Genomic DNA, 15,815 nt, shown 5'->3' on the forward strand with positions numbered 1-15,815 from the left:
CCCGTCTCGCCCTCTCCTTGCCGGCTTCAAGCACAATGGTTGACACACAGCACGCCGTCATGCCAATACCAACATCCTCCCCGTTCCGCGTCGAGTTTGCCACATCCGAACAAGATCTCGAGGACATTGCGGACCTCTTCGTCGAGTACACCAGCAGCCTCGGCATCGACCTCGCCTACCAGTCGTTTGCCGAAGAGCTTGCCGGTCTGCCGGGAAAGTATGCCTCGCCGCGCGGCACGCTCCTGATTGCGCGGAGCACTGCACCTGGCGTCAAACCTATTGGCTGTGTCGCCCTCCGGCCGCTGCCCGCCGGTGAACCCAAAAACAGCCCGCGCTGTGAGCTCAAACGCCTGTACGTCCGATCCGATGCACGCGGCACCGGTCTCGGCGAAGCATTGGCACGGCGCGCCTTGGCGGAGGCGGTGTCCCGCGGGTACGGCGAGGTGGTCATGGATACGCTGGAGTCCATGACGGCGGCGCGGCGGCTGTACACAAAGCTGGGCTTTTCCGAGACGACGGCCTACTATGAGACGCCCATCCAGGAGACCGTCTTTTACCGGCGAACGCTTCCTTGAGAGACGTTGTAGATCAAAGAGGGGAGTTTAGAAACGACATGAAAGGAGCCACAATTGACAAACGAAGTATACGAATTAACTAGGCTTTTCGTGTTTACCGAGATATTATGAGCTGTGCCCTTGATTCTGGCTGACAACCGGAAAAGCAGCATAAACAAGAACCCGCATTGTACGACAGAAGCATCCCTCGCCTTTTACGAAAGTATTTCCCGAGCAGATGATGACACCCTTCCCTTCACAGCGGCAGCAAATCAGGAGGCCGTCAGGCTTGTCTTCGACCAAGAAAGGTAACCCGGAGCGGTCAGGCCGCAAAAGCCTCAGTTGCTGGGTTCGCCCGCTCTGGGTAGCTTCTTCCCCGGATTTTGCATTTTAACAGTCGTTTTCGAAACGGAAAGCTATGGACAGAGCTCTTGATTGCTTTTTTTATTTCTGCAAAAGTGGGATCAGAAGCAACGAGATTAGTTTCCCCTATTTCACGCAGTCAGCACACCTTTCACTATGGCATACGAAATTCACGTCAGATGCCCTGTGGCGCCCTACTTTGGTCGTACTACCCGTTTCCGCGGATGTCCCGCCTTTCCCTGCATTTATTTGTCTTGGCTGTATTTCGTACGAAGTAGCTGGCCAGGGAGGCGCATCTCCGCCCTTTTTACGGAGTATACGGGGCACACGATCGTTGTTCTTCACTTCAGCTTCCAACGATGGCCAGCCACCTGCTTCTCATTTGCTCTTTCCCTGTGGGGGGGTAGATGACCTTCAAAGAACCCCGACTTTCCCAAAGCTTGTCTTTTGCTTCAGCATCGTCTCTCACTTCATCTTCCGTTTTCGCACGTTATGTCATTCGCGATGGATATTCACTTCTGAACATCCTTACCGTTTTTCTCCGCGCAGCCCTGAGCCTCAACGACACGTGCTTGCACACCATTCTCCGCAATGTTTGACTCCGCCTCGGCACATCCTGGACCATGGAAAGATTCAAAACCTGGCTTTCAGAGCTGGCTCTCATCGCGATGGCACAATCCACGGTGGCGTAGGCGCGTCGTCCCCCGAATCGGCGCCCTTTTAATCACGAGCGTTCTCTGTTATACTGTCCTTTACTACCGCGGCCAGGACTTGGCCTCCCTCCGTTCTGTCGAGAGCACGGCCGACGAAAGCGACTCCATTCTCAGCGGCGATAGCGCTGACAGCAGCACGGTGACTCCTATTGTCGAGCCGTCCAACCCGTCCGATGACAGCCGATTTCCAGGCGGCTGCATGAAGTTCGAGGCGCGCCTCTACAACAAGCCACAACCACTGTCGAAAGGAAAGTACCAGCTCCCGTATGTGCGTCCTCCGCCGGCCTGCCGGACCTTCAACCTGTCGTCTCTGGAGGCGCTCATCGACGAGATGCGGACGACCATCCACGACCCGGATTTGTTCCGCCTGTTTGAAAACGCCTTCCCCAACACGCTCGATACCATGATCAAGTGGTATGGTTACGCCAACGTTACAGACCCAGATACGAAAGAAGACACGGTGACAGACGAGGAGCTCACGTACATCATCACCGGCGACATTGACGCCATGTGGCTACGCGACTCGGCAGCCCAGCTGATGTCGTACAGCAGTCTCCTCGTCGCCGACGACAGTGGCAGTGGAAGCGAGAACACGCCGACACTAGCCCGGCTCTGGCGTGGCCTTGTCAACATGCAGGCCCGCCATGTCTTGATCTCGCCCTACTGCCACAGTTTCCAGCCGCCGCGGGAGTCCGGCATCCGACCCACGAGAAATGCCGCCTACTCACACAACCACCCGTACCCTCCGTACGACCGCACGCTCGTCTTTGACTGCAAATGGGAGCTCGACTCGCTCGCCTATTTCTTGCAGATCTCGGCGACATACTTTGAAAAGACGGGTGACCTTGCCTTCTTTGGTCGCTACAACTGGGTCGACGCGGTCACGGCCGCCGTCGACGCTGCGGGCGCCATGCGCGAGGGCACGTACGATGCCGAGGGCCACGTCCTCAGCTCCGCGTACACGTTCACGGGTTGGACCGACCGCGGCTCGGAGACACTCACCAACAACGGCCTCGGCAACCCGAGTGTCTCCAACGGGATGGTGCGCACGTCGTTCCGGCCGTCCGACGACGCCACCATCTTCCAGTTCCTGGTGCCGGCCAACATGATGTGGGCCTCGTCACTGGAACGCGCATCAGCCATCATGCAGAAACTGGCCGCTCTGCCGTCAAGCTCCGGCTTCACCAAGCAGGGCAAAGCCGAGAACCTGACGCTCGTGATGCGCCAGTTCGCCCGAGGCGTTCGCGGCGGTATCGCACAGGATGCCGTCGTCCGGCACCGCACATTTGGCGACATTTTTGCGTACGAGGTGGACGGCTACGGCAGTGTCAATCTCATGGACGACGCGAACATTCCGTCACTGCTGTCGATCCCTCTTCTCGGCTTCCTCGACGGCCCCCCACAACAAGAAGGCGGTGGCGTTGATAGGAGGAGCAACCGTGGTAGCGATGATGTTGGCGTTGACAATGCCAAGCAGCATCACGAGTACGCACAGATCTATGCAAACACCCGCCGCTTTGCTCTGAGTCCGGCCAATCCCTACTTTGCCTGGGGCGAGAAAAGCGGATTTGCAGCTGTGGGCGGTCCGCACTTGGGCCCGGGACGAGCATGGCCTATGGCTTCGATCGTGACGGCCCTGACCACATACATCCACGATGTTGATGGTGGCGATCGCGGCAGCCGCGACAAGATGGTCGCCCTCCAGCTTAACATGCTGCTCAACTCGACATTTGGCACCGGTGTTATGCACGAAAGCATCGACACATGGGCGCCTCAAGTCTGGACGCGGCCGTGGTTCGGTTGGGCGAATGGCTTGTTCGGGGAGCTGGTCCTAGCCATTGCGAAGGACGACAAGCAGCGGCACGCGGACGAGCGGCTTCTGAGCCGAAGCTGGCAATGAGCCACGTCCTTTGGCAGTGGCAGAACACGTGAGCTTGCGAAACCCACCAGCCATCTTCCAGTGTCTGCCACGCCACGATCGGGCACCACAATTGGACCGTTCTCGACTGGCTGGCCAGGCCTCGGCCTCCAGCTTTTCGAGGGTCGCAGGTCCCTAAGCGGTGGGGTGGGCTGTGCGTTTGGCTTGTCTCTCGCTTTCAACTGCCGGCATACGGCAGCATCTGGAAGAAGCAACACCTCACTGTTTTTTGCACGTCTCAGTCGCAAAGTTCTGGACTTTTTGGACCCTGGGATCTACGTCGCGACGATCAGGTCCAGCTGTCTCTCGGTTCAGGCGGGCCCCATTGTCTTGATCCGGCAATTCAGATGACAAAAAGAAAAGGATGAGAGGGAACAGATGAAAGAAGAAACTATCCAAAGCGGACTGGAATGTCGCTAGTGCTTAAATGTCTTGGAGCCGCGCTGGGCAAAGACGTCGGCTTCCGCAGTGAGGAATGATGCGCTCGGAGAGGCTGTCGTTCATTGTAAGTTTTATTTCGTGGTCGGGGCCGAAAAAGAAAAATTGAATGTATTTTTGTATTCTTTCTCAATCCTCGTTTGTTTCGTGGTCGGCGGCCACTTTCCTTCTGAGTGTGCTCCGTACTTCGTAGACATAGACGCAGCTTCCAAAACAGGCAAATAGGCAAGCACTAACACGACCATTGGCTGCCAAGCAAACGCTTGGTGGTTCCTTCCGTAAATCCTGCAGACCAGGTCTCTTTCGAAACCCGGTCGTTGTTTCTTCATCCAGCGGCTCCTGCCCAATCCTTGCCGAGTGCAACACACATCCCCCCCCCCCCCCCTTTTTTTTTCCAGTCGATCCTTTTTAAGTTCGATCCTTCAACTCTCAACTCTCAAGTCTCTCGTCTCTCGTCTCTGTCGTCTCACTTTCTCATGCAGCCGTTCGTCAAAATCGCCAAGAACCAACGCCCACCGCCACAGGCAGCCAAGCCTGACTCGGCCAGATTCTGGAATGCGCGCTAGTGCAGTCGCTTCACAAGCGCCCGTTCAGCCAGCGCCTGTGGCTACAGATCCATCCGTTGGACGAGTCTTTTCAAGGAGCTGGCAACCGTTGGAATGCATGCGCAACTGTCCCGCATTCCTCCTGCCTCTTGCCTTTTCTTCTCTCTCTCGACGTTTGCTTTGTTCTGCTATTTGCCGTCCCTTGTCTCTCATCGGCGTTGCCCTTTCCATCTGCCCCTTGAGACCCTGTCCCTGGATGTCTTTGTTGTTCCAACAAAAAGACGTGACTACAACGCCCAACACCATCAGTCAAAGGTCGTTTTATGTCTCTTGCGTGGGCAGCCACTCTCGCCCCTTGCTTTGTCCCCCAAGAACAAGGGTTGGCCCACGCGTTTGTCACGCTCCTGGTCGCTGGTCTTTATGATTTCGCCAATACAGACCAGACCAGCTTATTGAGTATTTTGGGAGCCGGGGCTGGCCATCCTGGGCTCAAAATTGCTGGCCCGTTTTGGGCGGAAGCGGCCCCTGCCTTTGACTCGCTCTCGACGACTTGGACCAAAACTCGCATGCGCCCTGACCCAGGCAAGATCTTCCGAACAACAACAAAGACCCTTGAGCCTGCAAGACCCTTTCTATGCCTGTTCCTGTATTCGTTCTGGATTCGGTGGCGTTCACGAGCCACGCTAACCCCTGAACACCTCCGGATGCGACTCGTCTTCGTCAACCGTCACCGATCGGCAGCCGCATCTCTACAAGACCAAGATCCACAATGGGACTTCCACGTTTGCTATTCAGGGCCTCTGGGCGTATCGCGCGAGCGTCTTGTCGTTGCGTGCAGGCGCAAAAATGCGCACCAAAAGTCCCAAATTACACGGTCTGGCCTGCTAGTGCGGTTTTTGAGTCCACTTGTCCTTCAAGTGAGACACTTGGCTCAACCTATTGAGGGACGTCAACATTCCGATGCCCGGCTGGCGGCCTGCGCAAAGCCGTCTGGATCTTTTGCTTTTTGCACGTCCTCTCGACGCGTGCTGCTTGCCCTATCACTTGGGCCTGATCTGCGGGGCCTCCCGGTGTCTCAATACTTGGTGGCCCAGCCTAGCTGTTGTGTCTCTATGTTGTACTTTCGCTACGTTTTGAGTCGATTTTTCGTCTTGCCTTTTTAAAAGATCGTCGATCCGTTTCCGTTCAAGTTCAGCCATCTCTGGAAATGCAGTCGTAAAAAAACACGAGCTTGGTATCTGAATTCGCTTGTTCGGGTCTCTTTTCGTCACTTTACACTTCTTTGCCCTACACTTTGTTCACATTCTTTCCGTGGCTGGCACCAATCCCTTCTTTCTTCACAAAGGTGAAAGCTGTTCACCGTACACAATCAACGCAAGCAAAAAAAGGACAACATCGTCTGGCACGTCTGGCCTCCCTCTTTTTGTGCTTTGTGTTCACATTCATTGTCCGTTTTTTAGAAATTTCTCGAGACATCCATGATGCTATAAAGACAGACCACCCTCCTTGTCTTTCTTTTCATGTTCATCATTCAAACCATCCTTTGCATGTTTACTTTGCTCAGTCAATAAACTCTCGGCAGTTTGCTATATCATCAGCAACATCAACACCAACACCCTTCAGCAAAGAGTCACTCACTCACTCCTGTGCATTCTCTCTCGTGCAACACAACAAGCACTCGACACCAAATTTCATGACCCATTGTGCTGGACACTTTCGGTCTCAGTAGAGTCTCTGCTTTTTATTCATACACCAAACACACCACACATTACCGACAGCCCAACACAAATTTCAAAATGAAGTCTGTTGCTCGCGTCGCTCTTGCTTCTACCCTGCTGGCTGCCACCGCCCAGGCCGCTTCCTATTCTCTGGTGGACAACTACAACAACACAAACTTCTTCTCTGGCTTTGAATTCTTCGACGCCCCAGACCCTACCCACGGTTTCGTGGAGTACGTCGACGCCCAAACAGCCAGCAAAAGTGGCCTTGCTGGCTACGTCAACAACATGGTCTACCTGGGCGCTGACCACAACACGGCGAACCCGGCGTCCGGCCGTCCTTCTACCCGCATCACCAGCAACAAGGGCTACGAAAAGGGTCTCTTTATTGCCGACATCCAGCACATGCCCGTCGGCTGCGGCGTCTGGCCTGCCTTCTGGACACTGGGCCCGAACTGGCCCGGTGGCGGTGAGATTGACATCATTGAGGGTGTCAACAGCCAGTCTACGGACGCCATCACACTGCACACCGCCCCGGGTTGCACCATGTCCAGCTCTGGTTCCTCCTCTGGCACCAAATTCAGTAACGGCGCCTCTACAGTTGACTGCGGTGCTAACGGTGGCTTTGAGGGTTGCTCGCTCTCCACAACAAACACCAATGCCTACGGCCCTGCCTTCAACGAGAACGGCGGTGGCGTCTACGTCATGGAGCTCACCTCACAGGCCATCTCTGTGTGGTTCTTTGCGCGGAACACCGCACAGGCTGCTAGCATCGTCTCTGATGCCACCCCCGACACGTCCACCTTTGGCACGCCCATGGCCAAGTTCACCGGCTGCGACATTGACCATTATTTCTCGGCACAGCAGATCGTCTTTGACACGACCTTCTGCGGCGACTGGGCCGGCAAGGTGTGGGATCAGGACTCTACCTGCGCGCCTCTTGCAAGCACGTGCGAAGCCTACGTCAAGCAGAACACCGCCGCATTCGTTGATGCCTACTGGCTGATCAACAGCGTCAAGGTCTTCCAAGCTGCCAGCACCGGTTCAACCAAGCGCCGGAGCCCGCCAAAGACGGAGCAGAAACAGAAGGAAGGCATTGTGCCTGTGCCGTTCATGGCATAGTCGCGCTCCATCTCCGACCCCTGCCCCCCCCCCCCCCCCCAACGTCCCCGTCCCCGTCCCTCCCCCAGCGGTAATAAAACAGCGCCCGGTTCTCAAGACAGATGGTAACCGTTCCCTAGAATCCCCATTCCCCATCATCACATCAAAAATCTTTCCCCAGCAATCTTCCCTTCATAATACCCTAGACCCTTTGCACTTTGCTTTCATGCGTTTTGGTTTCTGTACAAAAGTCACTCTGCGAGTGCTGTTTCTTTTCTCGCTTCAGATTTGTTGTGGCTTGCATACCCTTTGCATTTTCTCTCCCCGCGCTGAGAAACTTTCTGCCTTGGTTTTTTTATTGCGTTTTGGCAATACTTCTCTTTTGAGTACAAAGAGCATTTTGGTTTGGGTTGGCTTCTTTGTACACTTTTTGGCAGCAGGTTTTGTTGTCTTTGTCTTTTTTACGCGCCCCCTTTCACTTCTCTTGCCCCCCTTTTATTGCCTTTTGCCATTCACCACCCGCCGGCGTCGAGTGTTTGACACATTCGTGACTGCTTCCGAGTGCCCATTGATATATGGCCAATTTTCGCTTCTTTTGTACATATTAATTTTTATTCATATTTTCAATTTTCATATCCTGCATATGAAGTTCAAACCTAAACCATTCTCCATAATGCTTGCTTCTTCTCGCATGTGATACAACACGCAAACGGTACGTGTTTGGTGCAAGCCACAACAAAGTCACTTTCACGTGAATGTACAAAAACGTAATTACCCCATACAACCTGTCAAAAACCCACGTTTTTTTGAGCTGCCTCGAGCTGCATGCTCCCCTAGTACGACATACAAGATTGACGAAGCCGACTACGTCTCTTGGAACAAAGAACTCGATGGGATCTTTTCCAGATACGTCATGTAGTCTTTTTTTTAACACACATGGTCGGATCTCCCGAAACTTGCTCGTCTGCGCAGCCTTCCCATTGGGCGGCGGTAAAAGTCAACAACTCCCCAGTTCGGCCCATAGTCGCCCGTCTCGCACAGAAATGTTTCTCAGTCTAGTCGCAGTTGATCACATGCCCCCTCAAGGGAGCCGTTTATGATGTACTCTCCACCACTCGTTAGGCAAATGCAACAGTAAATTTGAGCAAAATAAGTCTGTGTTGGATTTTGTCTTGGTTTTCAAAATGATCTATATTTTGCTCCGACAGGAACGAAAAGACGAGAAGATGAGGCGATCAACAAATCCTGCCGAATACTCCATAGTGTATCAAATGTAGTAAAACCCTCCCCATATATGAAAAAAAAATTGGTAAAACTTGAGTTATTACACAAAGAGTCGAAGAAGGGGACACAGAAACGGTTCCAAGAAAGCAGCCAGAAAACAGGAACCGGTAAACAAATGTAAACAAGCAACACACAAACGCAATGTATGAATCGGCAAAAAAAAAGCCCAAAAAAGCAAAATGAAAAGAACAAAAGGTCGAAGTAGAAGTCAAAAGTATAAAAGTGCCAAAATTGTGACAACGCTGTGTGTGCAAGAAAAAGTCTGGACACACGGCCTAACGGGGGACTGTCTCGCGGAAGCAGTGTACCAGAAAGCTTGCGGGAAAGAGTTAAGAAGCGAATAACAAAATATGCAGCAACGAGGTTTTGAGGTATGGCGATTCAGGACCCTTTGTCCTAGGCACAATATCCTGGTGTGCCTCACCAATCTATCCCATGGGCCTTCTCCACGATGGGGAGTAAGGCGTCAAAGCAAAAGCAAATGAAAAATCGTCAACCTGCAAAGCGAGGTATATGTAATCGGAGGGCGAAGAAGGCACCGTCTGGTATTGTGGAAGATAGTCGTGGTATATAGATAGAAATATGTGACGGGCGAGAAAGGATGTGTGTTCGGTCGCAGCAGTCGTCGAGAGACGGGGGGTTGTCGAAATGCCCGAGAGAAGAAACGCGGTAGGTCGTCAAGATCGTATTAACGTGAACAATATAGGATGAGCGACACAGGTAGTGTGGAGCAAAAGCTGGCCACCCGTCTCTTAAAACTTGACTTTTTGGCCCGTCAGCTTGAACCAGGCGGCGCACAGTAGATCCTCCTTAAACCGCTCCCACAGCGAACGGTTGAGGTAGTAGCTAAGTTCACGGTAGTTGTACATCTCGCCCCAGCAATCGCGGCCCCATTCGCAGCCAGCCATGTTGACGAGGAAATCACGGTCATTCTGCTCGTAATGGAAACGTGTGTTGTTGCCATTCTCCGAGCAGGCGCCTTCGGGGAAGCTGTTGATCATGCGCTGGGGAAGGAAGGCCATGTGTTGGCGGATCCAAGGTTGTGCCGTGTAGAGCTGCTCCAGGGCATCCTGCTCCTTGTGCTCCCACTCCATGTGCTTTTGCTCGTAGGAAACAGGGTCCCACCACACGTCGAGCAGACGGTCCGTCCACTCGCTCTTGCGCACGAAGAAGGAGCCCAGGTTGAAGCCAGAGCAGTCCTGCGACAGAATGAAGTTGACCGAGTCTGCCTGGCCATTGCCGACTGTGCTCCGTGACACGTCGTCGAGGTATACGTCATTGAAGGGATGGGTGAGGTTGAGGGGATTGTACTCGTTGATGTCGCGGTAGATATGCTTTTCGAGGTCGTTGAAGATATGGTCCTGCAGTGAGTACGAGGGCTCCATGACAAATGTGTTGAGATCCAGCCACCAAAACCTGTAGGCGTTAGAACTAAGACTTGTCGGGTATGAAGCAAATCAATGTGGCGAGAAAAAGAGTGCGTGCTCACCATTCGGCCTTGGGATACTTCCGCATCGCCTGCCGGATAAAATCGACCTTCTCCCAGCTCTCACGCCACTCGTGAGCATAGCGTTTCTTCGTGCTCATGTCGACAATCTCGAGATCGTAGCCCCAGCGCGCGGCGTAGCGCTTCTTGTTTCGTGTACTGTCTCTCTCAATCGCCCACTCGCGCGCGCCCTTCCATTCCATGACACCACCGCCAACGTTTGCAGCCAGGATGATGACAAACTTCTCTCCACCGCCCAGCCATGCTGTTCTCCGCCAATAGTAGACAAGAGCTGCAGCAAGAATCACCATGTTAGCATTTTGGCCGAAATTGACACCGCTCAGAGCAGCACCGTCGGAGAAACACGTGCAGACAAAGGGGCACAACGGTTTAACACTCACGGGAATGGTAAAATATGTATATCGCGGCAAGTAACGCCAGCACGATGGCCCAGCGGATTCTCGTTGTGCGCCCCATGTGCGCAAAAAAGAGTTTCACGCGTCCGAGAAGCGACGACTTGCTAAATTCCCACCGCCCTCTTGGTTTGTCCTTGTCAGAGTACGATGAGGCGCGCGACGTCGGGGTGTTCGCGTTGAAGCGTGGTAAACTGCTCGAGAGTTGGCGCATGTGTCTGGTGAAGAAGCCTTGGTTCTGTGTGGCAAAGGATGGGTATTTGCTTGCGCCCGAATTGCGCGAATGTAGGGTTGAGCCGCCATTCGAGTCGCCGTACGACTTGGATGGGCTTGAACGACCGCTTCCGTTGATGTTCAGGCCAGGGCTGGACCAACCGCCGTCGGGGCTTGGAGAGGGACTCCGCGAAAGAGACATGTTGATGTTCGGCGTACCTAATCGAGGGGGGCAGAAAGAAACAGAACAGAGCAGAAGAAAAGGTTAGCCTTGTGTGTCCCTCCGGAAGCGTAAAAACATTACCGCGACCAGTAGCAGAGCGCAGGCGCAAACAGGAGCAGAGAAGCAGAGACAAGGGCCGGATTTGGCGCTGTTTCTCGTTGTGTCTCGTTTGTCTCTCGCTGTCTCTCGTTGTTTTGAGACAGTTGTGGTCGACTGGAATGTAGGTAACATACCGGGTATTGGTGAGAGGGGCGGTTGACGGGCATTCACGCCCAAGTGTTGCGACGAGTGACCGTCCAACGACAGCGGCGACGGAGGACCAATGCTCGATGAACGGCGGCGGTGCGTCCGTGGTCGGTCGCTGTAGGAAGAGGAGGACGCGGTGGAAAGTGTTGAAGAAGCCAGGTTGGTCGGTGTTATGTTCCACGTCACCAGAATGGCACTTGACAGGCCAAACTGATCACAAATGGAAAAGGGAGTAAGGGAAAGGAGATGGAACGGGGACAAAGGAAACGAGGAAGGACAAAATGATGATGAAAACTAAACCAGGGTAGGTAGGAACGAAAGCTCTCAATTCCAAAACGATCAGGGAAGGGTGGAGGGGATACTCGTATAGCGAGCGAAGGCGACTTGGTGAAGATGGTACGGATAAGGACACGAGTTTGGCGGGAGGACAAGAAAAGAAATCGTGCGCTGGAAAACAGGTGCCAAAATCGTTCCCCAATTTTTTTTCTCAACGTCTTGGACCCTGCGGTTTTGTTATTTTGGCACTAGGCACGGGCGAGTCGGTGCAATTGCCACTACCAACCCGTGTTCGTTTTGGAGGGACTCGTGTATCCGCTAGGAAGACTTTAGGGAGGTTTTAGGAGAATTGGCTGGCCGTTCGCAGGAGGCGATTTCAGCTCAACTGGTGCCGTCCTTGTCTCTGATCTGATCGGTAGATCGCCTGGATGGACGAGCAGGAGGGATAGGATGGTGGGTGGTGAGCTGTCAGTCAAGCGGTGGAGGTGACGAGCGTACTCGGTGGTGTAGTGTGGCGGTCAGGTAATTAGGCACGGTAAAACAGCCACGCTGTCGGGACAAGGGAACAGCTAAGAAAGGGATACGGAAACGGCAGACGCAGTCAGACAATGAGATGCATGGGAAGGATTAAGCCAGAGGGTCAAGCCAAGACGCAGGTGCAGAGGAGGTCCGGAGGCAGGATTGTTTGGGGGTCAGGGTCTCAGCCCGGGACAGAAAAGGGCTGAGCAGTGCGAAGAGCCTGTAAAGGAATTGTCTGGAGTCTGGCTGTTGCGTTCTCGTTTTCGGCGTGGTATTCGTGCGTCTCGTACTCCGTATCTCGTGGCTTTTTGTCGGGTTGGTGTGCAGCCTGATCTTCGTCGGTTGCGAGGCTAGTACGAAAAAATGGTCGAGTGTGCCAAAAGTCCGACAAAGGTGGCTGGCGGGGGACGTGATCAATACGAAAGGATGCGGGTGAAAATAACGAGTTGAAAGAAGAAAAGATGCAGATGGCTTGCGAAGTGGAAGCTCGTTGATGTTTTGGAAATCTCCTCTACGTGCATTTTGCTGCGTTCCTTCCCCCTTTTACAGTTTTCACCGGCTCGCTCCTTCCCTTTTATTGTTCAATCCTGCTCTTCCTTGTCGCAATTTGGGAGATGGAAGCACGTTGGGGCGTGTGTGTGACAGTGGTTCGTTCCTGCCAAAGGAGCAGCAAATGGGGGTGTGGAAACGCCAACATGTCGTTATCTCGCGCTATTTCGTACGGGCCTTTTATGTACTTCGTAGAGTGAATACTGGGCAGCTGTTCCGTGCTCCTATCCGTCTCCCCTCTCCCCTGTAAGGCTTTTCTCAGTTTTGCTCTCGATTTCCTGCTCTCTGGTTGGCTAGCCGTGGCAGTGCAAAAAGGAAAACATGCAACGAATTGCCCTCGACGATATTTTACGCACAGAAAGAACCGCCCGGCGATGGAGCATACATTTGCCGCCGTTGGTCGCTCTTGCCGCAAACGCTCCTGCATAGAATTACGGCGTATACGATTTGCGGTGGATGGAAATCATTGGCAGCTATGGCGGGTCCACTGGCATTCGCTCTTGTCTGGTCGGTGCTCATCGCCTTATGCAGCCCCCTATTTTCGCGTTCAGCGAATATTTCGCACCCATGTTTGTGCTCATCCATGTCTTGAGGTCGTTTTGGGGCGGCTTTTGGGAAGCTTTTTTATTTACCCTTCTCCTCGGAGCCCTGTCTGTTTTATTTCTTTCAGTGTCGTCTTCGAAGGGGCCTTTGCACGCCGGGCTGGCGTTTCTCCTAAAGCGGCGGCAGTAAGGCGAAGGGCCACCAGCTCGGTTCTTCAGATTGAAGTTTTGCTGGATTCAAGTCACTCAACACCGAACTATAATCGGACAGGGAAGGGCTTGTGTGGTTGTAGCGGCGAGGCGGTTTGTCCACCCAACTCTGTCCCTTTCCGTTCGTCTAACAGTGTCAACTAGTATGAAGTATTATCAAATTGAAAACGCGATCAGTTCGTTATCAGCCTTTCGTCTCTCTCCATCGCTCGGGCTCCATTATCCCACCCCTGCTAACAAAAAAAAAAAAAAAAAAAAAGAAAACAAAAAAAAAAAAAGAGGAGTGCCAGACTTTCTCGACCGTGTACGACATACGGAGTAATTACGTCGTATCAGGTACATTTAAATATCTAGCAATCTAGCCATCCGGCCTTGATGATGATCATCAGCTATCGCCGCTAGCTGACGAAAGGACAGGTAGTACTTTTCGTCGGTGTTTACCCTCTTGTTCGGCCTCTTTTTTTTGTTGTGTTCTGTTCCCTTTGTTCTTTTACCTCAGGCGGTCCAGAATATCTGCATTGCATCTTTTTGTATGCTGGTCCAGGCTCCACTCGGTTGGCGGAAGGGGAAATTGAAAGTGGATGTCGAATTATTGGCATAGAATTGGCAAACAAACACACAACACAACCATAACTGAGCCAAATCATGCACAGAAAATCACAGTGCCACACAAAGCTCTGGAACCGAACAGCGCATCAACGACTAACACTTGTATCTTGAGTGTTGAGCAGGAGATGGGGGAGGCGGAGGAGATCAAGAAAACGAGCTACAACAAGACACAGTAAGCAACATGACAACGTCTCGAGGAGGCCTTTTGCAGCCACTTCTTTTTTCGATCGACAATTCTGACAAGAGCGATAAAACAATAACTACAACGTACTACACACTGCTGCTGGCCGCACGCCTAAATGATCACGGGAAAAAGCCTCCGTCTCTGGCAATGTAGTTACTCGGTACAGATATGCTCATCTGTAAGTCGTATGGCGGTTTAGCCCCTGTGGAACTAGATGCCAATCCATATCTGCACAGCACAACAAAAGTGAGGATCCATTTGGCCCTGGCCGCCCAGGTCCTATCCTCACCAACTAAAGCTCTCCCTGCATCTTGAGCTTCCCCCCACTACGCAAGCAAAAAGGGGTAGAGATGAAGACGGGCAAGGGGCGTAGCGCCGCTTCGAGATTTTGACAAGTGACAAAATCATCGGAGCACAGAGCGCCCAGCCAATGAATGTGGCTATTTGGCTGCTCAATTTACAGAGTGCCACACAGTCAAAGGCTCAAAACCACCACAGAGGGAAAATAGAGTAGCAATGTGCGTAAAGACAAGTTGACCCGGCCAAGCCTTCACTAGCCAGGGGTAGGCTTCTCTCCTTTGTCACCCCTATTCCTAATTCTCTGCCTTTTTTATTCTTTCCTAAGCAGCCCCTTTCCTTCTTTTCCCTTTTTGATCAGCCGCTTAACGCCCCTGTATCGCGTCAGAGGCAGCACCAGCCGTGCCAAGAAGTCGAAAAAGGCCTACGTCCCACGAGGTAGCACAGGGATCTACATCGTATTACACCGTACGTAGTTAAAGACCTATCCAGCCTTTATCAATATCCCAAGCTGCTGCTACGGTTCACAACGCAAACAGAGCGACAGTATTTATTGCATTGTTTGAATATTAATCTTTAGCCAGTCCAATGCTCTTCTTTTCCAGAACGATGACCATAACACATCCGTTAGGTGGCAGGTTCTCATGAAAGAAAAGCGAGTTTCCTTAAAATACCATTCTAGACTACCTACGCGATGGGAACAGAGGTACAGAGACCGACAACAAAGACGCTCTAGTCAACTACGAGATCAACACCGCGTATCGCTGGCCGGAAAATCACACTTCGTAGGTCGTATTACTTGAGATCTTTGAGCCAAATCGTAGTGGGCTAGTTGGCCAATGTGTCGATCCCGTTGAGTCTTTCCAACATTCGCAAATCGAAACAAACTTTCTTCTAGTCGATCCTTCAAGTTGGCTAATGGAGGCAAAGCAAACGAACGTCAGAAAACTCAAGGTCTACAACACAACTGGGTATTCCTGGCCAGAAGGGATAAAAAAGCAAAAACAGGTTGTCGACGGCTTGCCCTAGTGGAAGAGTCCGTCGCATTCGATAAAAAGGGGGTTGAAATTAGGACCATATTTGGTCAGTAGAGATTTTGAAGGAAGTGATGCGATATTCTGGGCGATCGAAAGGCCCCAAGTGAAGAGATTTTTAGTCATTTGTCTTGACATTTTCTTGACATTTTCTTGACATTTTCTTGACATTTTCTCGGTTAAATTTTCTTGGTTAAAATGTAAGTTACAAAAACACAAAGGTACGAGGTAGAGTTTAGAACCAACAGCCACGAACGTGGAAGCTAACGGCGACGCTAAACTTCGACAGCCGATGACAGGTCATGTGACCGAATTGGTCTCAGAATTTGCCAACTGCAAGCCGGTGACCAATAAGCAAGACCAGGGCCCTGAAGATCTCT

General features: G+C 52.4%; 4 protein-coding genes across 4 annotated transcripts; 3 read left to right on the top strand and 1 right to left on the bottom strand.

Moving 5' to 3' along the window:
* Positions 1-35: 35 nt before the first annotated feature.
* On the top strand, positions 36-575 carry SPBR_08724 (GNAT family N-acetyltransferase; the record flags this gene model as incomplete). Its single annotated transcript, XM_040766962.1, has 1 exon — positions 36-575. The coding sequence occupies one exon, from the start codon at positions 36-38 to the stop codon at positions 573-575; it is 540 nt and encodes a 179-aa protein (XP_040614609.1).
* Positions 576-1,508: 933 nt separating this feature from the next.
* SPBR_08263 (uncharacterized protein) lies at positions 1,509-3,530 on the top strand (the record flags this gene model as incomplete). The annotated part of the gene is made up of 1 exon (XM_040766501.1): positions 1,509-3,530. One exon carries the CDS (start codon positions 1,509-1,511, stop codon positions 3,528-3,530), a length of 2,022 nt encoding a protein of 673 aa, XP_040614610.1.
* Positions 3,531-6,327: 2,797 nt separating this feature from the next.
* SPBR_08567 (uncharacterized protein) lies at positions 6,328-7,371 on the top strand (the record flags this gene model as incomplete). Its single annotated transcript, XM_040766805.1, has 1 exon — positions 6,328-7,371. The coding sequence occupies one exon, from the start codon at positions 6,328-6,330 to the stop codon at positions 7,369-7,371; it is 1,044 nt and encodes a 347-aa protein (XP_040614611.1).
* A 2,015-nt stretch (positions 7,372-9,386) lies between these two features.
* Positions 9,387-10,948, bottom strand: SPBR_08405 (mannan polymerase II complex MNN10 subunit; the record flags this gene model as incomplete). The annotated part of the gene is made up of 3 exons (XM_040766643.1): positions 9,387-10,050; positions 10,124-10,412; positions 10,522-10,948. 3 exons carry the CDS (start codon positions 10,946-10,948, stop codon positions 9,387-9,389), a joined length of 1,380 nt encoding a protein of 459 aa, XP_040614612.1.
* Positions 10,949-15,815: the final 4,867 nt, after the last annotated feature.

The sequence above is a fragment of the Sporothrix brasiliensis genome, assembly GCF_000820605.1.
Source record: "Sporothrix brasiliensis 5110 chromosome Unknown Cont22, whole genome shotgun sequence".
In the NCBI taxonomy this organism is placed as follows: domain Eukaryota; kingdom Fungi; phylum Ascomycota; class Sordariomycetes; order Ophiostomatales; family Ophiostomataceae; genus Sporothrix; species Sporothrix brasiliensis.